General features: G+C 48.4%; 1 protein-coding gene across 1 annotated transcript in view; it reads left to right on the forward strand.

Moving 5' to 3' along the window:
- The first annotated feature begins 3,773 nt into the window (after positions 1-3,773).
- CTIF (CBP80/20-dependent translation initiation factor) overlaps positions 3,774-24,847 on the forward strand; it is a 147,014-nt gene continuing 125,940 nt past the window's right edge. Inside the window, exons 1-4 of the mRNA XM_006835147.1 lie at positions 3,774-3,953; positions 11,182-11,253; positions 20,967-21,040; positions 21,892-21,996. Of these exons, the coding sequence (XP_006835210.1) occupies positions 3,774-3,953; positions 11,182-11,253; positions 20,967-21,040; positions 21,892-21,996 (431 nt within the window). The remainder of the gene's footprint in view (positions 3,954-11,181; positions 11,254-20,966; positions 21,041-21,891; positions 21,997-24,847) is intronic.

Here is a 24,847-nt window from a genome sequence, read left to right on the forward strand (position 1 = left end):
AATTTGATGAACTTGACCTACACTTATGGATGCAGTAGCTCAAAAGAGGGAACAAATACTTACAGCAAGAATCATTCCCACCCCCTCCACACAGAGTAGGCAGGGATGGGCAACTTGGACATTGGCTACTCAAAATGGGGGGCGGGGGGCTACAAAGGCAAGAAGTGACTGTCTTACAAACTTTCAAGAGGGAACCTAGATCCAGAGAGCGTGGAGGAAGGTAGAATCTCCAGTGAGTAGTGTCCAGTCTGTCTGGGCAGAGTTAATGAAAGGAGATGGGGATAGGTCCCTTGTGGTACAATGGTGAATAATTGTTATCAGGAGTGACTGTGAGGGTTGGAAATGTAAATGTAGATGTTTTGTAGCAAAAGGAGGGGAGTGATTGACTTTGCAGTCTAGGAGCGAAGGTCTCTGGAACCATCAAGGGAGAAGAGTGGAGAGCGGGACCCTACCCAGAGAAGCAGTGATGCCAGAGATGGAGGCAGAGACAATGACATGGAGAGATGGAGTGGCTAGGGACTCTAGACCCAGAAGGGAAGAGGGGCTGTGTGCTGACTGCTGATGACCCGGGTGGCGGCGGGGGTGGGGCAGGCTTGCAGGGTATATCCTTTGGTTGGTTGATGATGCATGGAGGGGATTGTAACCATGGCAATGAAACAACATATACGATAGGATGAATATAAAGCTAATGTTCTCCCATGTAAACGATCACATAATTCACAATAAACATTTAAAATAAATAAAATTTAAAAGCCACCCTAAGGCTTAAAAAAAAAAAGCTCCTCTCCTCTTGTTCACTCTGTCTAGCTAGCTGTTTGGGGGTTCCCCACCTAGATCTTTCTGTGAATGAGAAGCTGAGCCAGAAGGCAATATCCCAAAGAGGACAGGAGTGAGAAACAATCTCTCAGGAGGCTTCCTTCTCCCTAGGTCTTCACAGTTAGAGAATTCTGCTTAGACAGGGAGAGAGGGGGCTGAGGGCACTCCATCCTGACTGTGGAGGGGAAGCTACTCACCCTTTTGCCCCATCCCACTGAAGGAGGGGCTCTCAGTTCTCTGAGGGGGGCTCCAGGAACAAGGAGTTAGTGCATTCTCCTGGTTCCCCCTCAGAAAGCAGAGTCCAACTCAGGGACTTGTGTGCAGGCCCATTCATTTTGGGAGGCGTTCCAGGACCAGGAGTCCCTGGGAGGAACGAAGTTAGGGAGCAGAGAAAACCACAGGGGTGTGTGTTCTGGATCTGCTCACCATTGCAGACCTCACAGAGGGGCCATGTAGAGGGTGCCTCCGAGTTTGGTCTAAGAGATCAAAACCAGTTGCCATTGAGTCCACTCCAAGTCACGGCGACCCCATAAGTGTCAGAGGAGGACTGGGCTCCATAGGGTTCTCACTGGCTGACTTTCTGAAGTAGGTTATCAGGCCTTTCTTTGGAGGTGCTTTTGGGTAGACTCCAACTTCCGCCCTTTTTGTCATTAGCTGAGTGCCATTTGCATCACCCAAGGACACCCCTATCCCGCTTCCTGGTACAGGTGCCTGTATGCCCGGTGGCCGCTGCAGGTGTCTCCTGGCATAGGTCAGAGGAGCCCTGGGCTGAGACACTGAGGTGACATACTGTCAGTTTACACTGCATGGGTCTGATGAGGCAGCGGCAAGTGTTGGAGAAGGTGGGCTGAGGGAGACTCTTTGTCCTTTTGGGTTGGGATAAAGCTCACTACCTCTCCCTCTTCCCAGTATACCAGTGAGAGTTAGGGGGCTGTGTCCAGCCTCCAGAACTCTTGAGAGAACTTCTGAGAGACCCTTGACAGAGCAGGACAAAGGGAGAGCCGGACCCTCGATCCTCCCTGAACCTGCTCCGTTCAGTACAAAGCCCCACCCTCTGACTACACCTACAAGGTGTGCCAGGAGCCCTCGATACGATCTAAGTCTTTGAGGAGCACCCAGCAGGGCTGTAGGTAGGCACTGACGTTTCCTGCAGTGGCTCCTTCCAGCCTTCGCAGGGTATTGCTCTTATCACTCCCATCTAGCTGAGGCCGCCTGCCCAGTGCCCAGCCCTCAGAGCCCACGGTCCATCCGGAGAGATGAGCAGCACATCTCTATGGGAAAGGCCGCCTGCCCAGGGCCCAGCCCTCAGAGCCCACAGTCCATCCGGAGAGATGAGCAGCACATCTCTATGGGAAAGGCCGCCTGCCCAGGGCCCAGCCCTCAGAGCCCACAGTCCATCCGGAGAGATGAGCAGCACATCTCTGTGGGAAAGGCTGCCTGCCAGGGTGGGGCTGGAGAAGAAACAGAGGGTGTGGATGAAGTTGTAACTGGAATTGTACAGACCTTCAGCTCTGCTGTGTGCACTTGGGGAAGTTACCTACCCTCTCTGAACCTCTGTTTTCCAGGTAGTGTAATCATACCTGTTTCATAGGGGTTTTATAAGGATTAAGTAGGTTGGGCATATCAAATGTTGTTCGGTAAACTTGAGTTTTTTCTATGACTAGTGGAAGTCTCAGTATTCCTGTCTATAGTCCAAAGCTGGTGAATCCTTTGCCTATTATACCAAATCATTACAGTTCCATCTGTAGGGGCCCAGGTGGCATAAGGGTTAAGCACTCGGCAGCAGTTGGAACCTACCAGCCACTTAAGGAAAAAGAGATGGCAATCTGCTTCCATAAAGATTAAAATCTACTGCCATCAAGTCAGTTCCAACTCAGCCACCCTACAGGACAGAGCAGAACTGCTCCAATGGTTTTGGAGACCGCAAATCTTTAAGGGGGTCTATTGCCTCAGCTCCATAGGGGTTTCAGCGATTGATTTTTCAGAAGTAGAACTCGAGACTTTTCTTTCAAGGTCCTTCTGGCTGTACCCGTACCTCCAGCCTTTTTGTTTGCAGCTGAGCACAGCCATCATTTGTACCCCCTAGTGATTCCCCAGTGCCTCTTCATCCACAATTAACCCAGGGGATTGGATTCGTTGCCCAATGATCTCTAAGTCACCGTTCTAGCTTTCATGAGGGTAAGGGCCTCTGGATCTTATAGAGGAGGGGAGAGGAAAGTGCCTGCTTCCTGGGGCACAGAGGTAGGAAAGACTGTGTTCATTTGTATTGCTTTGTATGCAGCACATTAGTGACTTAAGGCGATTCCTTTTATTATCCCATAGATCTCTAAGCTCAGTGTCCAGCATGGTGTATCACACGGCTGAAATCAAGCTGATGGTCAGACTGACTTGTCTGGATTCCCTAGGGAGACATCCACTTCCAATTTCTTAGGTTGTTGGCAGAATTTACTGTCTGACACTTGTCAGACTGAGGCTCGTATTTCCTTGTTGGTTGTTGATAAGGGATTGCTCTCCGCTCCAAGAGGCTGTCCTCAGTTCCTTGCCATGTGGCCCCTTCAGTCTCCCAGCCAGCACACTGAATCTTCCTCATGCTTCAGATCTTCAATGTCCTCTGTCTCTGACCTCAGGTGCCAGATTTAAAGGCCCAGCTGAATAATTACCCCATTTTAGTAGACTGTACTAATGCCGAATGTTCTCAAAGGTTACTGCTGTGTTGGCCGTTTAGGCAAGTGGTGGTATATGCTTTCTCTGGGCCTCAGTTTCCCTCCCTGTACAGGGGGAATTTCAGCACATTCTTTACACAAAGGATGAACTGGTTCCTCACCTACTTCTCATGGTGGTTGGGAGAATACAGGGTCATGAGGGGTGAGAATAGGCCCTCGTCCTCGCCCCAGAAGCAGCTCACCGAGCCTGTCTGTTCTTCTCTACCAGCCTGTTCCAGGTCCCGAGCTAGAGTGATGGAAAACTCCTCAGCAGCGTCGGCCTCCTCCGAGGCTGGGAGCAGCCGCTCGCAGGAGATTGAGGAGCTAGAGCGCTTCATCGACAGCTACGTGCTTGAGTACCAGGTGCAGGGCTTGCTGGCTGACAAGACAGAAGGAGACGGTGAGAGCAAGAAGACCCCGTCCCACATCTCCCAGGTGAGGGCGAGAGGGGCCTTGGCAAACTCAAAGGAGGGTGGGACAGGGGGCCCTGATTCCAGGTGCTAGTGATTATGAGTTGGGCTGGTAACCTCAAGGTCAGTAGTTTGAAACTACCAGCAGTTCCATGAGAGAAAGATGAGGCTTTCTGTTCCCGTAAAGATTTACGGCCTCGGAAACTCTATATAGGGTCACTATAAATTGGAACTGACTCCACAGCCACCACCACCATATATGTTTGGAGTCCTGGTGTGGTTTGTTGTTAGGTGCCATCGAGTCGGTACCGACCCATAGCGACCTTATGCACAGCAGAACGAAACACTGCCCGATCCTGGGACAACCTCACTACTGTTGCCATGCTTGAGTCCATCGATCCTGCCACTTGGCCAATCCATCTCACTGAGGGGGTCTTCCTCTTTTTCTCTGACCCTCCACCTTAACAAACATGATATCCTTCTCCAGCAACTGGTCCCTCTTGACAATATGTCCGAAGTATGAGAGACGAAGTTTGGCCATCTTGGCCTCTAAGGAGCATTCTGGCTGCACTTCTTCCAAAACAGATCTATTGGTTCTTTTGGCAGCCCATGGCACTTTCAATATTCTCCTCCAACACCATAACTCAAAAGCATCAATTCTTCTATGGTCTTCCTTATTCACTGTCCAGCTTTCGCATGCATATGAAGTTATTGAAAACATCATGGCTTGGGTCAGGCGCACCTTAGTCCTCAAGCTGACATCTTTGCTCTTCAACACTTTAAAAAGGTCTTGTGCAGCAGATTTGCCTACTGCAATACGTTGTTTGATCTCTTGACTGCTGCTTCCGTGAGTGTTCATAGTTGATCCAAGAAGAATGAAGTCTTTGACAACTTCATTCTTTTCTCCGCTGATAAGAATGTTGTTTATTGGTCCAGTGGTGAGGATTTTTGTTTTCTTTACCTTGAGATGTAATCCATACCGAAGGCTATGCTCTTTGATCTTCATCAGTAAATGTTTTAAGTCCTCTTCACTTTCCGCAAGCAAGGTTGTATCATCTGCATATCGCAGTTTGTTAATGAGTCTTCATCCAATCCTGATGCCATGTTTTTCTTCATAGAACCCAGCTTCTCAGATTATTTGCATAGCATACATTTTAAATAAGTATGGTGAAAGAATACAACCTTGTTACACACCTTTCTTAATTTTAAAAAACATTCAGTGTTCCCATGTTCTGATTGAACAACTGCCTCTTGGTCCAGGTGCAGATTCTTCATGAGCACAATTAAGTGTTCTGGAATACTCATACTTCACAATATTGTCCATAGCTTGTCATGAGCCACACAATTGAAAGCCTTTGCATAATCAATAAAGCACAGGTAAGCATCTTTCTGAAATTCTCTGCTTTCAGCCAAGATCCATCAGACATCAGCAATGATATCTCTCATTCTGTGGCCCCTTCTCTGGTAGCCTAGTGGTTACGAATCGGGCTGCGAACTTTAAGGTAAGCGGTTCGAAACTACCAGCCGCTCCACGGGAGAAAGATGAGGCTTTCTACTCCCGTAAAGGTTTACACCCTCAGAAACCCTGTACAGGGTCGCTATGGGTCAGAACCGACTCGACGGCACTTAACAACAACAACAACAATGGCCCCTTCTGAATTCAGCTTGAACCTCTGGAAGTTCTCTGTCAATGTATGATTGTAGCCTTTTCTGTATTATTGTTAGCAAAACTTTACTTGCATGGGATATCAAAGAGATTGTCCGATGATTTCTGCATTCTGTTGGGTCACCTCTCTTTGGAATGGGCACAAATATGGATCTCTTCCAATCAGTCGGCCAGATCCTGTGTGTTAATGCACTGGCCTGCAAAGTCAGCTTGAACTGCAAGGTTGGCAGTTCAAGCTCACCAGCTGCTCCTTGAAAACCCTATATAGGATTACTATGGGTCAAAACCGACTCGACAGCACTTAACAACAACAACTGATTTTCTGGCCCTAGATGGCCAAGGTGTGGGTGGACCCCCACCCTTCTCCCCTGGAGAACAGCCAGAATCCTGCGGGTAAGGCTTTGGGATCCAGACAGGAGGCATCCTCCTTGGATACTCAGCCAGGTTCACAATTCATTGAACAGCACATTGAATATAAGGGAATTTGGAAAAGTTCATGGAAAAATTCCGTTATCTTTTAATTACATTTGTCCATGAACTTTTTGAAGCCCTCTCATTTATTAAGCACAAGTGGAGGCTTGAACGTTGTTATGGATTTGGACAGGTTTCCCCATAGCTTCCAGATTAAGATAGACTAAGAAGAAAGGTGGTCGTCTACTTTCAAGAAAGCAGCTAAGGAAGACCCTATGGATATGGGGACCAACCACTGCATCCCATTGCGCATGAGCTTGCCATCAGCTGGGGGCTGATTTGATGGCAGCTTAAGAAGAAGCAACAACAACTCTGTGTTAGACACTGTTCCCTGTCTGTCCTCGACAAGCTCGTGCTCCGGGAGACCACATGAGCCTGTCCACCCTGCACACGATGGACACATGAATGGCTGTAACTCGTAAATATTCTTTGTCTTCAAACACAGGCAGTTATTCACCCTCAGAACATTGAAGTTCTCAGGCAGCTCACCCAGAGTTCAGTATTCCCGACATAGTTAGATGAGTGAGGCATTTTGGCAGGAATCTCGAATGGGTTTCCCTACCCACGGTCAATCTAAGGCAACACTGGCCTTGGATACAAGATAGACTCTTTTGATGATGATGGCTCAAGACTGGGAAGCCTTGAAATTTCCCTTGTAGAGTACGAACTTGGTAAAGGCAGGGCCCATGGTGTATGTACCCATGCCTAACCCCTAAGTCCTCAGTAGATGTTTGTTCGAGCTGCCTGTGTTACCTCCAGTGTCACTGAGGCTTATTCTGCAGATACAACAAATGGCGCCTCAGGAATGCTGGGAGGTCACAGGAGGTAAGGCGTCGAAAAGTGACAGGAAGACAGGATGTCTTCTTACAAGGCACACACTGAGGGTCTTCTCACTGGTTCGGTCAGGTCCCAGGCATCTACCTCATGTGCTTTCTGTCCCACCTCAAGCCTGGGACTCTGCTGACGGTAGAAAGGGAGGCACTTGGCTATTTTGCTTTAGAGAAAAGCCAGAAGGAAGCCGCCTGGCCTGCTCTTTGGGCAGGCAGATGATCCTCCATCTCTTTAGAAACCAGAACGAACCTGTAGCTTTGCTGGAATGCAGGACCAGAAGTCGACCTGGGAAACCCTGAAGCCACAGTGGTCTTGTGCCCTGTTTCCATTGTGGGTGGGGTGGATATAAGCCTGTAACTTATTCATTATTCTACTTACAAGGGTGTGTTGACCACCAACCCACTGTCTGTTCTGGGATGCACAAAGCTCTCTGGGACTTACATTCTAGTGTTGGGTGATAGGTGCTTGGAGAGAAAGTAAGGGACGAGGATCGGGAGTGAGGAGGGGTAGGAGGGGACTGCAGTGTTTAGTAGGGTCGACAGAGAAGGAAGTGAAGGGTGAGCTGTACAGCTATCAGAGGAGAGGGAGCAGTGTGTGCGAAGAAAGGCCTGAGGTGGAGAGTGTTCCGGGCACAGTGTGGTTGAAGTGGAGTAAGCTGGAGGCGGTGAGTTAGACAAGTGCTGGGAGTATGTGGAGAGGAGGTCCAAGGCACTGAGCCTGGGGCCTTCCAACATGCAGAATGAAGGGATGTGGGGAGGAACCAGCCAAGACCAGGAGGGCTCTGCCAGTGGAACGAGGAAAACCTGGGTATCTTCATGGATATCGAATTTCACCAAGGAAGAGTATAAGAGTGTTGGAGAGATGGTAGTCATCCCATCTCTTGAAGACAAGTCTTCAAGGAATAGGGAGGAGTAGGGAGGAGGAGAACCTGCTGGTCTCCCTTGGCTGCAAGGAGGAGGATTGTGGGCATCTCCTCTCATGATATACTGTTGTACTTACATAACTTCATTTCTTGATCGAAACTATCCTTCTCGTACTGTTAATAATAACAGTTCTGGAGTGGAGGGAGTGGTCAGGTTAGATTGAAAAATTCTGAGGCCAAGGCAGGAAGGGGAGGAACTAAGTGAACCACTATGGCAATTACCTTTGAGTCTCCTAGAGCTGCCTCCTCAGAAGCTTGGTCAGGTCCATGGGCAGGCCCACTTTCCTCGCTGTGTGGAATCCAAGTGTCTCCAGCAGGGCAGCCTGCAAAGGTCCCTCCAGTTGAGGAGGGTGCAAGGGAGCTTCACCCCAGAGGAACGCTTTGCTCCTGGTAGAATTACTGTTCCCAGAGCAGCTCTGGGGGAGATCGTGTTGGAAGGAGGGCCTCTCAGCACCTTTAGTCTCTCTGTGGTGTCTGCTGAGCTTCCAGGAGGTTAGGAGGTAGAGATGCATCCTCAGTCTGGCTCCTGCACTCTGGCTCCTGTCCTCCGGGGTGGCTTGGGTGGACCAGCTGGGTGTCCACAGCTGAGTGTCCACAGCTAGATGTCCACATCTGGGTGGCAAGCTTCTGGAGTAACTTTTCTGCTTTTTACAATTAAGGAGAGTGTGGAGAACACTAATACCACTATTATTCAAACTTACACACCGATGAAATGGAAGAATTCTACCAACTTCTTCAGTCTGAAATTGATCAAACATACAATCAAGATATAATGATAATTCCTGGTGATTGGAATGTGAAGGTTGGAAACAAAGAGAAAGGATCAGTAGTTGGAAAATGTGGCCTTGCAGATAGAAATGATGCTGGAGATCCCATGATAGGATTTTGCAAGGCCAATGAATTTTATTCATGTCAAATACCTTTTTTAAACAACTTAAAAGACAACAATACACATGGGCCTCATCAGATGGAATACAAAAGAATCAAATTGACTACATCTGTGGGAAGAGTGTGGAAAAGTTCAACGTCATCAGCCGACAGAAGGCTAGGGACAGACTGCAGAACAGACCATCAATCACTCACATGCAAGTTCAGGCTGAAGGTGAAGACAATTAAAACAAGTTCATAAGAGCCAAAATATGACCTGGAACATTTACCACTTGAATTTAGAGATCATTTCAAGAACTGATTTGATGCATTAGACACTAATGACTGAAGACCGGAAGAGTTTTGGACATCAAAAACATCATATAGGAAGAAAGCAAAAGGTTACTAAAAAGACAAGAAAGAAAAGGCCAAAATGGATGTCAGAAGAGACTGAAATTTGTACTTCAATGTAGAGACGCTAAAATGAATAGAAGAAATGAGCAAGTCCAAGAATTGGCATAGTGGCAGCAGCAGTGGACTCAAGCATAACAACAATTGTGAGGATGGTACAGGGCAGGACAATTACTCTCTTATGCATAAGGTCGCTATGAGTCAGAACTGACTCTGCAGCACCTAACAACAACAGCCCAGCCATTTGGTAGGAATTACAAAGATAAGGTAGAAGAGCGACGCTAAGTAATTCACTACACTCAATGGAAAGAGACTCTTGAGTCACATTGACCATTGACCTTTCGCAGAAGATATTGGGATGTGATAAGTGGGCAAATGTTTGACCTCGTATGTTAGTAAATTTAGTGACATTAGTGACCTGGTGGGTCATCAGAAGATTTTGCACAGTGTTTGTGTGCTGCATACTTGGAGAACTTTGAAAGTAATCTCTGTACTGATCCCACCCCAGTGAATCATTTGAATTTTTGTAAGTCCCCCGCCCCACCCTTGTGATTCTGATGTCCAGCTGGTGGCTGGCGTTGTGTACATAGTGGAGGCATGTCCCAACAACAATTTTAGACTTATTAGCAAAGGTACAAAAAAAAAAAATAGTGCCGAGTTCTCACAGTGTCACCCAGCTTCCGTTAACTTGGACTGTTTTTATGTAGCTATAGTGCAATGATCAACACTAAGCAATTCATATTATAATTGTTCAGTTCTTTTGTGGAATGCAGTAATTCAGTTATCTGTTAAATGCCCCTCAGTTTGGAGTGTCTGATGTTTCCTTGGGGTTAGATGTGGATAATGCAAACAGTTAACATGTCTGACTACGAACCAAAAGAAAGGCCTGATGATCTGCGTCTGAAAAATCAGTCATTGGAAACCCCATGGAGCCCAGGTTTACACTTTAGAGTCAGCACGAGTCGAAGTCGACTAGATGGAAACTGCTTTTTGGCATTGTTGGCAAGACTGACCCAGAAGTGGTGTAAAATTCCTGATATCAGTGCTGACTTGCTTTATTACTGGTACATTCACTTTGATCTCTTGCTTAAGATGGTGTCTGATGGGCTTCTCCATTGTAAAGTAGCCATTTTTCCCTTTGTGAGTAATATTTTGGAGGACAACATTTTGAGACTGCAAATCTCTTGGCAGAGGGAATTTAATCTTTGGAAATGATTTCCCAGTGGATAAAATAATCAGCCCCCAAATTGGCAACTACAAGAAGCCATTGCTCTATCTGGGCCTCAGGCACAAGGGGAAGAGATGGTGTTGCCAGAGCCCAGGGTGGAAAGCCTATCTGGCAAGGGCTGGAGCCAGAAAGGAGTCCCAGTCATAGCTGGTAATACCACCTGAGGCCCAGAGAGAGGAGAGAAATACCCTGGCAGCTCTCTTCATGCTGTCTACCATGTTGCCTGAGCCCAGCTGATACAGGAGCCTGGGAGTCTCCATCTGCAGGGATCAACAGACACTGGGTCTGAGGGAAGACTGACTTGCCCAGGACTGGTATACTGCCTTTGCCATGTCTCTAGAACTGTGCTGTTTGGTATGGTAGCCACAAGCCAAATATGACTCTTCAGTCCTTGGAATATGGCTAGGTCCAATTGAGATGTGTTTTAAATGAATTTCGAAGGCTTGAGTGTGGAGAAAAACAACATAAAATACCTCACAAATATTTCTTTATATAATGACACATTGATGTGATACTATTTTGGAGATATTGAGTTGAATAAATTGTTATTAGTGTTAAGTGCCATTGAGTCAGGTCCAACTCATAGTGACCCTACATAGCATTTCTGAGGCTGTAAGTCTTTGCAGGGTTTACGAAGAGTGGCTGATGAGTTTGAAATGCTGATCTTGAAGCCCAAAGTGACCTTGCCGAACAGTGCTTATCCTACAAGGTTATCTCGATGTCGAGTTTGGGGGTGCCAGCTAGGACCTGCTGGGAGGAAGGACTTACCATGAAAATGGCCAAGTAGGATTTTCAGGTGACAGAGGACCGATGAGACTTGTGTCCTGCCGCCACTGACCACCCCTTTCCTCCCGCAGTGGACGGCGGACTGCAGCGAGCCCCTGGTCAGCAGCTGCTCCTTCTCCCGTGGTCGAGCGCCCCCACAACAGGTAAGGAGCCAGTGCCATGCTCCACCTGGGGACTGCCATGGGTCTCATGTCTGGGTTCCTGAGAGGCGGTAATATGGAGGGCAGGGAAATGGGTGAGGGGCTGTGCCCTGGAGACCCCTCCTACGGGAAGCTCTACCTCCTCTGGGCACACAGATCTCTCAGATTTCTTTCCAGCCCCTGCATTATTCATAGTAGCAAAAACCTGGAAATAACCCAAGTGTCTGTTTCTGAGAGGAGAATGGAGAAATTACTTGTGATAGGTTCTTAAAGTACAATATTATATGGCAGTAAAATGAATGATGGATGGGTGGGTCTCACATTGACATTGATGGATCTCAAACAAGGGGACTACAGGATTAGTTTAAATGAGTTTATTTTTTTAATAGACTTTATTTTTTAGAAAACTTGTAAGTTTACAGACAATTATGCAGAAAGTACAGTGAGCTCCCAGATGTCCCCTCTCCCTTTCCCCTACAAACCCAAACCTGTTCAAGTCGATTCTGACTCATAGCGATCCTATAGGTCGGAGCAGAACACTTCCATAGGTTCTCCAAGGTTGGAAATCTTAATAGAAGCAGGCTAGCCTCATTTTTCTCCAGTACAGCAGCTGGTGGACTTGAACTGCCAAACATTCAGTTAACAGACCTATGCTTAACCCACTGCACCACCAGGGATCCTTTTACCCCCACACTTTCCCCTATTATTGACATCTTGCTTTTGCTTGGAACATTGGTGACGGTTTATGTTTACACTCTATGGCGCCTTAGGATAAGCACTGGACTGCTAACCACAAGGTCGGCAGTTCAAACCCACCAGCCATTCTGCCAGAGACAATAAGGCTTTCTGCCCCTGTAAAGATTTACAGCCTCAGAAATGCTACCCAGGGAATGTTATGAGTCTGAACCTACGGCCGTGGGTTTAGTTTGGTTTGTGGCCTATGGTAGCATCACTGGGCTCAAGTTTGGCAACAGCAGTGAGGTTGGCCCAGGATTGGGCAGTGTTTCTTTCGTTCTGCTGTGCATAAAAGTCGCTATGAGTCAGTACCGACTCGATGGCACCTAACAACAACAACAAAGTGTGCAATAGCATTGGGAAAAAGTTGGAAATATTTCAAGAATGACCAAAATGTGATGCAGACAGGAAGTGATATTGGAAAAACGGCACCTACAGACTTGCTCAACACAGGGCTGACACAAGCCATCAATTTGTAAAAACTGTAATTTCTGTGGGGTGCAATAAAACAAGGTATGTCTATGTAGTGTGCACTCCAATCAATACATAGGATGGAATCATCCAGCCTTTTCTTCATGTGGCAGCTCCTGGGTTTCGTGCTGTGGGACACCTTGGAGATCACTTCTGCTCCAGGTTACGTAAGGGTGCCTGGGAGGGCTAGGTGACAGAGAGGCCTGACTCCTTCCCCTTGGCCAGCCAGCTTTGCTGGGGCTAGCTAGGTAAGGTCCACTTTTTGCGTGCCGCTCCTGTGTGGGCTGCACAGCTGGTAGGGAAGGAAACCATTACTAAGTGACTCTGGTCCATCCCGCCCCCACCCACCCCCGCCCCCTCTGACTGTCTGGCTGTTCCTGCAGACACCTTGTCCCTGCCTACAGGAGTCAGTGGATCAGAAGGCTGAAAGGAACCATTTATCCCTAGCCCCAGCTGAGCCTCAGACAGGCCAGTGCAGAGCTGGGAGGAGCCCCACAGTGAGCTCAGAAACCTGCCCTGATTTTAAAGCTGCAGCAATGACATGTTGCTGGGGTCCACTTCTGGGAGTGACTTCACCCCTGGGTGCCAATGAAAGCAGGGCTTCACCATTCGGATCCTGGGACATCAGCTCTGGAATCTTTCTTGGGCGGCAGGGCTTGCTCCATCATTCAGGGGCCAGGGGGTCAGGGGGACATGTTTCCTAATGTTACCAAGCCCAAACCAAACTCACTGCCAACAAGTCTATTATGACTCATAGCGACTGTGTACGACAGAAGTAAACTGCTCCATGGAGCTTCCAAAGGCTGTAACTTTTTACAGAGCAGATGAGCCTCATCTTTCTCCCGAGGAGCAGCTGGTGGGTTTGAACCATCAATCTTTCAGTTAGTAACCCAACGGCCCCACCAGAGCTTCTTTTTCTCACCTTACAAGATGTTTACTTGTTTGTCAACTAATGGCAGAAAAGCCCCCACCTCACCCTGCCTTCTCAGAGGGTAGTTTGGGACCTACAAGGAAGAAGGAAAGAGCCAGAGAGTCCAGAACAAGAAATGGGGTTCAGTTAGTGCTGAAGAGGCTGCTCAGCTACCAGGACTGGGGCTCAATTGTATTGTGGGTTCTCTGGAAGCCTCTTGCACATAACATTTTGTTAAGACATTGGGATACAGTTTCCAGCTTTTCACTGCAATAGTGGAAAATGCTTAGAGATAGTTGAGAAGAAAGCTCTTGAGAAGAGAGAAGGAATTCACAGGCGTGAATTTAGAAAACATCGCCAGGTGCTGTAACATTCAGGAAAGAAATCTGAAAGCATCGGAAAGGTTGCTGTGAGTCCAGGAGCAAACAGCTCTTTTCTGCCTGCGTCGAAGTGCTAAGGAAATGAATTTAGTATGCACAACAGCAGCAGAGCCTCTGGATAGATCTTGAGAAGGACTTCCTGCTTGAAGGATTTGTTGGCCATTGAGCAAGGTCGGTGGCTCAAGCTCACCAGCTACTCCTTGGAAACCCTATACAGGGTCGCTATGGGTCAGAATCAACTTGGCGGTACTTAACAACAACAACAAGGAAACCCTATACAGGGTCACCATGAGTCAGAACTGACTCCACGTCACACTGCCACCACCAATGAGACTAAGACAAGTGTACTACAGAGAGAACTTGTCTGCAGCCATCCCCAATTGCAGAAACGTATTTAAACATATTTGTTTGGAATAAACCTGTGAGTGTATGAAGTAGAATCTTAGTAGCAATACTTTTTTTTACTTACCCTTGTATAAATATGTAGGGAGAGACATTGATTTACTTCATGTGATCATGGGGGCTGACAGCAAGCTGGACACTCCTGCCGGCTCATGGGATTGTGTGTGGGAAGCTTGTAAGTCCAAAATCAAGCTAGGTGTCAGTCTGGAGACTTCTTCAGGTTTGGGTTTCATCATCCCTAGGTCAGATGATGGGAAGAGTGCAAAGTTGAGAAACAGAATGAGAAAGATTTCAACCAAAATATCTATTTATAGACCACATCTAAGGAAGCCCCCCCTTTGAATACATTATGAAATAGCAGCTAGTCTAGTGGTTGGCCAAAATACTGGGAATCTTAGCCTAGCCAAGTTGACCCATGAAATGAACCATCACAGCTAGTTAATGTGAAGAATAGGAAAGACGTGGAAGCTTTAAAAAGTTCATGGGAAAATGGAATTGAAAGATAATGGGATTTTTTCCATGACCTTTTTGAACCCCCATCATCCATGTTAAGGGCCCATAAGAGAGGCTGTGTCTTTCCAAAAAAAACAGCCTGTGTACTGAGTAGAGAGAACATCTGACTTGAAGAACATACGGCTTGACTTGTGCCTTCAGCAGTGGGCAGGATGTCAGAATAGGTGGAAGAGAAGGGGAAGGACATGCCAGAGACAAGAGATGGTGTAACTTTGGGCAGTTAGGGTGACAGGACAGAGCATGGCTGAAGTAGATGGTTAGTGTTGGGCACTACTAGAGTGGTGGTGGTGGAGGAGGATGAGTGTGCTGGGCTGAAATGTTAAAGTCCTGTCCAACCTACCCTTGTACATCTTCTGTTGTTCTTGGTTGCTCATACAGATAAAGTCTGTCTCCTTGTATCATCCATCTCCTTGTAGGGCATAGCTACTACTCCTGTAACAAACAATCCCACCACCTCATAACTGAAAACAACACACTCAGCACCCACCTTGATGGAACAGTTACTATTTCAGCTGGTCAACCCAACTGAAGGAAGGGGATCTGGAGAATCTCATGTTGGCAATTCAACACTCTAGCCAGAAGTTAACACATGCCACTTCTTAGCTTCTTGGGCACATGACCTCCCTTCAATCATAAACACACTAAGAAGTGTAATTCTGCTATAGTCCTGGAATGGACTTGGTGTGACTGGTCAGAATGACTGCCAGGTGCCCAGCCTCTAGTAGAACCTCACCTGAGGCTGGGGCTGACCCTTGCTCCTCTCATCTCCTCTTCCACATCAAATCTAGACCAAATCCATCTCAAGTGCACTTCAGAGCATGCGGATCTCACATCATGGGGTCTCAGGACATCAAGAAGCTCAGAGGTCACCTGATTCCTCACTAGATCCACCCCCGACCCCAATGTCATTATTGTGTCTGGAAATTTCCAGCCATGGGGCACAAACTGCCTTCAAAAGGCATCTCAGGTGCTTGTTAGGTACCTCCAGTTGACAAAATTGTCCTTTCTTTGATTCATCACCAAGCTGTTTTCTCATAGCGCCCGCTGATGGTTTTAGTTTTTAACTCCTTTGCCCACATCTGCCCTGTAGCAGCCACCATTGAAAGTCTTCCTTTTGAAGCTAAATACCCTCATGCCTGCAGCCATTTCCCTTTCCCCATAATTAGTTCATGCTTCTTGGTTCATTCATCCATTGATCCAATCATCAAATCGTCAATGAGGGCCACCCATGTGCCAGGCACTGTGCTAGGAACTGGGGATTGAGAGTGGCACCCAAGAGGGCGCAGGGCAGACATACTACAGTGTAAGAAGTCTGTGCCCAGAGTCATTCCCTACACTCTGGAACTGCTGTGTCTGCTGTGTCTGTCTGTGTCTATGTCTGTGTCTGTCTGTGTGTCTGTCTGTGTCTGTGTGTGTGTGTGTCTGTCTGTCTGTGTCTGTGTACCTGTATCTGTCTGTGTCTGTCTGTGTCAATTCTGGGACTTGACACACTGATTCTCAGAGCCCCTGAGCCCTCCTGTGAGCACTACTGTTCTCCATAGCATGTCTCCTAGAATCTGAGCGAGGCAGCCTCCACAACCTGCCAGTGTGGGTGCCCCTCTTCCTGAAAATGCCATCTGCCCCTGTCCTCACAGGACCTTCTGGCTCTAGATTACTCACAGGAATAGGATACGACTCCAAAGAGTATCAACAATTAACTTTTGTAGGGAGACCTATTGGCAGCTGTCCATTGAGTACCTGTTATGCGTGCAACATGGCTTGGTATCTGCCTTCAGAGAACCTATGTCTATGTCCAGAGAAAGGACGTTCTTGTCTGAAAAAGCAACCGTCTGAAAGCTTTTGAATACAGGGGGAGTTTAGTGTCGGTTGGCCAGGCATCTGGTGTGGCTGAACCCAGGCCAGGTTCACATCACATGGCCATTTAAAACCCAAATCACAAACCTAATTAGCCAGAGAGAGTGTTGTGGGCAGGCTTGGCTTAGGAGAAATATACTGACCTCAGGCATCAGACATTGTCTCCCTGACCTTTGGGGTTTAATTAGAAGACCACGGTGGTCCAGAGTGAGGGGGCAGGATGGACAGACAGACACAGCAGTCCCAGAGTGTAAGGACTGACTCTGGGTACTCTACTGTCTCAGAAGTACTTCTTTTGGGGGCTGTTTAGAATGTTGGAGGCCTGCTCCTTCTTTCTCCAGCACTGGGATGTTGTCTTTAGTGCTGATCCTGCTTGGGGCCAGGACATCTGCCCACCATCTCCCTCTGTGTGCATCTCTTCAGTTCCTCTCTGCCTAGGCAGATCCTCCTATTGGACAGAAATCTTTGGAATCTTTTGTTCCCTGCACATTTAATGGAATATAGGAACGCTCCTGGAATCTCTCATATGTTGTACCTGCCCTTCCCAGCGAGGACAGGGACCACTCAGACCCCCAGATCCTCTTCCCTTCTCTATGGACATCTGACTCCCTTCAACAGTCCTGCCGTCCAAACATGTGCAGAGGTGGGCATGGAGATGGCTTCATTACAGCTTTATGGAAAGCCCTGCTACGGGGTCACAATTTGTCTGAATAGTAGAACAGCAGTGCAGTGGTTAAGAGCAAGAGCATAACATCTGGGCCACACATAACATCTGGGCTCCCCACCCTGGGAGCTAGCTGCATAAATGTGGGCAAGTTCTCTGTGCCTCAGTTTCCTCATTAGCAAAATGGGAATGATGATAATAATATCTGCCTGCAGTAGGCAAATCTGCTGCACAAGACCTTTTTAAAGTGTTGAAGACCAAAGATGTCAGCTTGAGGACTAAGTTGCGCCTGACCCAAGCCATGGTATCTTTCAATAACCTCATATGCATGCAAAAGCTGGACAGTAAATAAGGAAGACCATAGAAGAATTGCTGCATTTGAGTTGTGGTGTTGGAGGAGAATATTGAAAGTACCATGGACTGCCAAAAGAACCAACAGATCTGTGTTGGAAGAAGTGCAGCCAGAGTGCTCCTTGGAGGCCAGGATGACCAGACTTCATCTCTCATACTTTGGACATGTTGGAGAAGGATATCATATTAGGTAAGGTAGAAGGTCAGAGAAAAAGAGAAAGACCCCCAGCGAGATGGATTGGCCAAGTGGCAGCATCAATGGGCTCAAGCTTGACAACAATGGTGAGGTTGGCCCAGGATTGGGCAGTGTTTCATTCTGTTGTGCACAGGGTTGCTATGAGTCAGTACCGACTTGATGGCACCTAACAACAATGACAACAACTGTTGTAATGGAGTCCTGGTGTGGCGCTGTGGGATCAGTGCTGGGCTGCTAACTACAAGGTTGGCAGTTCAAACCCACCAGCTACTCCTGGGATACCTTATACAGGGTGACTATGAGTCAGAGCTGACTCAGTGGCACTTAACAACGACAACTGTTGTAATGGAGACATTGGCGGCTCAGAGGTGGAATTTTCACTTCCATGCAGGAGATCTTGGCTTGACTCCCAGCTAATTCACCTCCACTGTAGTCCCCACCCATCATCCATCAGTGGAGACTTGCATGTTGCTAGAGTGCTGAGCAAGTTTCAGCAGATCTTCCAGGCTAAGATGGAGTAGGAAGAAAGACCTGGAGATCTACTTGCAAAAACCAGCCAGTGAAATCCCTGTGGGTCACAACAATCTGATTCACAACCTGTCATGGGGTGGTCCAGGACCGGGCAGCATTGCTGTCTGCTGTGCTTGGGGTCACGATGAGTGGGGCCAGCAAGAGCAACAGTAGGGCTGGATCCATGTAAGTGCTCAGATGTGTTCCCTGAGATGTAACTTCTGTCAGTATCTACTATGGTTACCATGGTGATTCTTGGTCCTTCCTGGGGTCTGTCTTCCCCTGAGCTGAGGGTAGCTATTCCTCCACTGGGAGCTTCTAAGAGGCTGCCTCAGTTTCCCTGCCAGTTTCACTGTCTCTTCCGTGTGGTTTCAAGTGCTCATTACCCCTCTGTGATGTGTTGTGAGAACAGTGTGGCTCTTCTGAGCATGAGCCCCTTGAGCTGCCAGTAAAAGGGGCTGTTGTGAAGGACCCCCAGCGTGTTAAGTGCTAAAAAAACATCTTCTGAAAAGGGCAATTGTTTCTTATGATGCTTCTCAGAAGCCTGGCATTTCAGCAACTTGGGGGGTAGGGCTGGGGGCATCTTAGGGCCAGGAGCAGGCTGTGCTCAGAGAAAAGCGATGGTCACCGGGCCAACCATGAAATTACAACCTGGAGAATGTCCTTTAAGAACCCAGTGATAGAAAGCCCTCAGTGCCTGGCCACAGTCACTTCATGGGGGGTGGTGAGTGGGCGGAGAGATCACCACTGAGGAAAAGCCAGGGTCCCTGCCGTCCAGGGGATGAGAGTTAGCATGAGGCTCAGTGGTGTCCACTCAGACTAGGCTCGACAGCCACTAGGGTGATCCTGGCCTCCGTGGTCAGCAGCGGGATAAGGCTGGCTGGGTGGCCACTTAGGAGGACAATGGGTGGGACTGTCGAAGGCCCTGAGGAAGTGGGAGCTGGGGAGATCAGAGAACAGCTTGAGCTGGCCTGGGACTGTGAGGCACATGGTATTGTCTCTGAGAACATGAGAAGCCCACAGCAGGGTCATCCCCTGGCAGCAGGAGGAGGGACATGATGTACTTCATAAAAGGAGACAAGTGGGACACCAAAGCGCAGTTGTGGGGCCCCAGAAGGTCCTGACAAGGACCGAGGGTGGGTTGTTGGAGACTCTTCAGCCTTAGGGTCCCTTGACACACTTGAGCTGACCCTATCCCTACCACGATCTCTGTGCAAACCCAGAGGCCTTAAAGTTACCCAGATTCCTGGTATTCTGCCATGATTCCTTCCCACATACCACTGGCTTGGATGACTCCTTTCCTCCTTCCCCCTGCTTGCCTGACCTCCTCAGGAGAGTGTCTCTGTCCTTTTTATCCTCAACGTCAGCTCAGACCCTGGCCCATGGCCCATGCTCAACAGAAGGTCATTCAATGTATGATCCAGTGGGTCTGAGAAACGATGGGTCCTGGGACAGATTGATCAGAACAATGTCAAGAGAATCCGATTCTGCAGAAGGGTCTGACATATGGGGACTAGGGGGGCCACACAGACCCCAGCCTTCATTTTTACAAACTGAATGCACCGTTGAAGGCAGCACCTAGATCAAGACACAGACCATAACCAGCTCCTCTCTTCCCAGGAGCTCCTGGTGCCTCCTTCAAGTTACTGAGTTTCGTCACCATAGCTCAGTCTGTCTGTTCTTAAACTTTGTATCAACTGAGCCATACAGTGGGATTCTCTGGCATCTGGATGATTTTGCTCCACATTTCATTTGCGAGGCGTATTTATGTTGCATGTTGTTTTGTTTATTCCCACTGCTGTGTAATAGTCCCATATGTGAAATATCACAATTTTTGTATCCAGCCAACTATTGATGGACACTTGGGTGGTTTCCAGTTGGGGACAGTTACGTGCAGGATTGCGGTATGCCTATGTGTAGACGTTTTCTGGTGGACAGATGTGCCCATTGCTGTTCAGTTTGTGCTTAGGAGTGAATAGCTGGGTCACATGCCCTATGATGTGGTCTGCTTTAGTTAAGGGGAACTGTTGTTCACAGGTATCAGAAAGGGTGGACGACATCAGGAATGAAGGGAGCGGGTGGGGAACTTGTTGAGATTGACTGTCAAGGGTAGACAGACCAAATCCCAGGGACTGGATCAAGTGAAGGGTTTTCTGTCTGCAGGGTGGGTCAGTGAGGAATGGAGACTAGAGAGAGCTACCAAGCTGAGAAACCCAGTTGCTGATACCGGTTTGGTCACTAGAGGCTTCTTGACCCTGCCTGGTTTAGGGGTCTAAGTTATATGGATCCTCCAGTCTTCCTGGCCCCCCAGAGCCCCCAAATGGGAAGAAGCTAGTGCCATCAGGCTGGTATGAGTGGGGCTCGTCAGCAGGTGGTGCAGAGTCTTTGCTGGGTGTTCAGGCTTGGAGGCGAGAACCGTGGGTCACCTCTGGTCATCTCTTTACCCGGCTACATGCATCTGTAAACTCCAGTAAGACAAGGGTCTGGGTCCACTGGGGGAAGGCCGGGAGTCCTCCACAGAGTCCTCCCCACTCTTTGTGGGTATACCAACTGGCACATGTACTCCTGTGGCTCATTCCAGCCTCTGAGCTGCCCAGGACAGCCAGTCGAGGTAGACAGAGAGGGCCTGTGCAGCCCTCTTGGATTTGACCCTTAGGGAGACCATCCATCACTTCTCAGCATCCTTGCCAAGCAGATAAGGCCACTCTTCTCATTCCCTGTTTCTTCCAGAATGGCAGCAGGGACAACTCTCTGGACATGCTGGGCACAGACATCTGGGCGGCCAACACCTTTGATTCCTTCAGGTGAGTTTCTCGGCCTCCTTTCTCTGTGGGGTGGAGTTCCAGTTGGGACCCTAGCTTACCTTTCCTGTGCCCCAGTGTTAAGTGGTGTGTTTGGGGCTAAATTTGCTTACTGAGCTTCAGATGGGAAGAAACAGTGGGGAAGGAAGTAGGGAGAGTGAGGCTGGAAAAAGAGGAGGTTGGAGAGAAGAGACAGGGAGATCAAAGAGAGGAGAATGAAGGCGAGATCATCAAAGGGAAAAGATAAATCTAAAAGATGGGGACAGGAAGCAGAGGAAGAGAGTTGGGGAAGGAAGACAGAAGACAGAAATAGTCCAGCTAAAGAGGAGAAGGAGAGCAGGCAGAGGGGACCACTGGAGAGCAAAGGGAAGGCTTAACTGTGCCCATCCTGTAACAGTAACCACGGCTGCAGACCCCACTGCTTCCACCTGCCTGTTGGAATGGGTGTTTGTAGAGGGGTGTGGTTCATACTCTAGAAGGTTCCTAGTGAGGCAGATTAGAAAAGCAGGTGTTGACCAAGGTTCCTTGGGGCTTGGGGAGCACTGTAAAGTAAGGATCCTACCCACAGTGTTTTCTAAACGTACATTTCACACAGCAAGGTTGAGAGAAGGTGAAGATGTTTCACAGAGCCTCCTCCCCATGTTTGTGGGTGCAGAGCTGACAGCTCAGGCTCCATTCTGAGTCAGGATATCCCCGCCCAACCATGCCCTTGTGTCTGGGAGCCCTCCCCGTTCTGCCTGCCTCCTTCTGAGGCTGCTTCCGGGCCTGGATTCAGCCTGGTGTGTCTGGTCCCCATCAGTAACTGGGCTTGTCTCCCCATTGCCCCGCATTTCTCGCCCTCCCTCGCCCTCTAGTGGTGCCACCTGGGACCTGCAGCCCGAAAAGCTGGACTTCACCCAGTTCCACCGGAAGCTGCGACACGCACCCAAGCAGCCCCTACCACACATCGACCGAGAAGGGTAAGGGGCTATGGGGCGCCTTCCTTGGGGTTCGGTAGGCGGGTCACGAGCTTGACTGTGAGGAGGCCACGTTAGGAGCCTTTCTAATGTTCCGGAGGCTTTATCTCTCCACCCCAGAATTGCAAGCTCAGGGGCTTCTCTAAGGAATCCCTCCCATTTCAGGGCGGACCCCTGGAGCCCACACTACCCACCTCACCTCCAACCCCCTTATTGACCAACTACAGTGGCCCATGAGTGTCAATCATCTTGTGCAGCTATCTCCAACTCGAGCTTGCATACGAATCCCCTGCAGGCTAGTGTGCCCCCAGATCACTGGCCTCACCTCAGTGTCTGGCTCAGTAAGGTGTGCCGGGAGGCCTGGGAATCCGAATTTCTCTCAAGTTCCCAGGAGCTGCTCCTGGTCTCATGAATACCCTAGTGTTGGATTTTACCTGGGTTTGCCTCACCCTCTAATTCAGGTATGGGCGTTGCCTTCCCTTTACAAAGACAATGTCGTGCCTGGGGTGACCCAGGACAGGGATATGACAGCAGCTAGACACAGGCTGGGGAGCAGTTGGCGTCTATTATCTTTAAAATCCTTTTATTAAAGTGAAACTCACATAACATAAAATTATTTTAAAGTAACAATTCCATGCCATTTAATACATTACTAGTGATGTGTAACTACTACCTCTATCTAGTTCCAAAACATTTTCATCACCCCAAAATAAACGTCCTCTGTACCCATTAAGAGATGCCCTGGTGATGTAGTGGTTAAGCACTCAGCTGTTAACTGAAGCGTCAGCAGTTGGAACCCACCATCGCTTCAAGGGAGAAAGATGTGGCGGTGTGTTTCCGTAAAGAGTACAGTCTTGGAAACCTTATGGGGCAGTTCCACTGTGTTGCTGTGAGTTAGAGCTGACTCGATGGCAGTGTACCCTCCCACTAAACAGTGATGCCTCATTCCCAGCCCCCAGCCCCTGGCAACCACCCGTCTATCTACTCACTAGCTCTATGGATTTGCCAAACCTGAATAGTTCATATAAATGGAATCATACACTCTGGGACTTTGTGTCTGGTTTCTTTCACTTAGCATAATGTGCTTGAAATCTGTATAGTAGAACTACATTCCTTCTTATGACTGGGTAATAGTTTATTTACCCATTCATCCACTGAATGGTTAAACCAAATACAATACATTGGAGTCCTGGTGTGGCACTGTAAGGTACGTACTGGACTGCTAACCACACGGTCAGAAGTTCAAACCTATACCAGCCACACCTCAGAAACCCTATACAGGGTCACTATGAGTGGGAAGCAGTGCTTCACAGCATTCATGCATTGAGGGGCATTTGGGTTGTGTCTGCTTTTCAGCTGTGCTGCTATGAACACTGGTGCTCAGGTATCCATTTGAATACCTGTTTTCAGTTCTCTTGGGAATAGATGAGAGGGTTTCAAAAAGTTCATGGAAAAATGCAATGAAAAGACAATGAAATTTGCCCACAAAGTTTTGGAAGCTCTTCATCATATCTAGGAATTGAATTGCTAAGTCATGTGATTACTCAGTATTTCACTTCCTGGGGAGCGGCACCATTTTGCATTCCCACCAGCAGAGCATGAGGGTCCCGGTGTTTCCATATGCTCACAAACACTTGTTAGTCTCCATTTGCTTTGTTTTTTGTTGCACTGATGGCTTCTCCTTTTCCTTCCCTGCCCACTCTTGTCTCCCGGTTGGTCACTTCAGATGTTAACGTAATTGATCCCATTGACCATCTCGCTACACACACCCCTAGAGACCACCTCTTCTCTGGGTAGCACTTGCCTCTCAGTATAATGAACCACGAGCCAGGATAACGAAGTGCTGGTCTCCACTTTAGAGATGAGAGAAATCAAGTGGCAGAATCAGGATTTAAGACCAGCCCTTCTGATGGCATCCAATGCCCGGGCCATCACACCAGGGTATTCTTGAACCGGCTTAACCCCCTTGAAATTGTGTGCAAAGTTGTGTGCACTTTGTGTGCATATGATGTAGCATGGTCCCAGGAGTCCCGCCCTCTTCCCAGACTTCGTTTTTCATTGACCTGTTCAACTTGTGGGCTTTGAAGAACTCTTGAAGGTGAGAGAGAAGCCGGTACCTGGAGGGTGCTGATTGTAGCAGCACCCTGGTATTAGATCGAGGCTCTCCTGAGCCTGGTTTCCCCCACCTCCTCATGCTTGCTGCTCCCCAAGCCTACACCTCCATCAGCAGGAAGCCATCTACCTTCAGCTTCGGCAAAGGGCTGCGCTCCCACTACATCTGTTTAGGAAGGGCGAGCCCTAGGCAGGAGGTGCTGCGCAGCTGTGGGTGTTTAACAGTGAAGAGGCTTCCATCTGTCTGGTTGCTGGAGCACGTTGGAGCTTGGGGATGGCCGTGAGACAGGACATGCATTTCACACCTCCCAAGCAGAGTGTGGCTGTTCTGCTGTCTCTCCCCACCCCACGTGGAGCTTGGGTGCCTTGAGGAAAACATAAACAAACACGCATTATAAAGCATGCCCCCACCCAGCAGGACCATTCGTTTAGTCTACTGGAAAAAGGAGGGTGATATGAACCTATTCATGATTGAACTGTAGGAAAAAGCAGTGTCGATATTTAGAGAATGAAAATATAAAATATGATATCAAGTGAGTAGTTAAATAAAGTCAATGCAAACAGTATTAACGAAGAGAGCACTTTCAGGGGCAGACTGTCAGGGAAAGCCTTCTGCGAAGCTCTAGCTCTCCTCTGTCCCCAGGGAGCACATAGATGGTGAAAACAGTGGGGAAACTGAGGTCCCGAGGCTAGAATCTAGGTCACTACTTTACTGCCCACAGGTGTCCAATTGGGGTGTGTG

The sequence above is a fragment of the Chrysochloris asiatica genome, unplaced genomic scaffold (assembly GCF_000296735.1).
Source record: "Chrysochloris asiatica unplaced genomic scaffold, ChrAsi1.0 scaffold00015, whole genome shotgun sequence".
NCBI lineage: Eukaryota > Metazoa > Chordata > Mammalia > Afrosoricida > Chrysochloridae > Chrysochloris > Chrysochloris asiatica.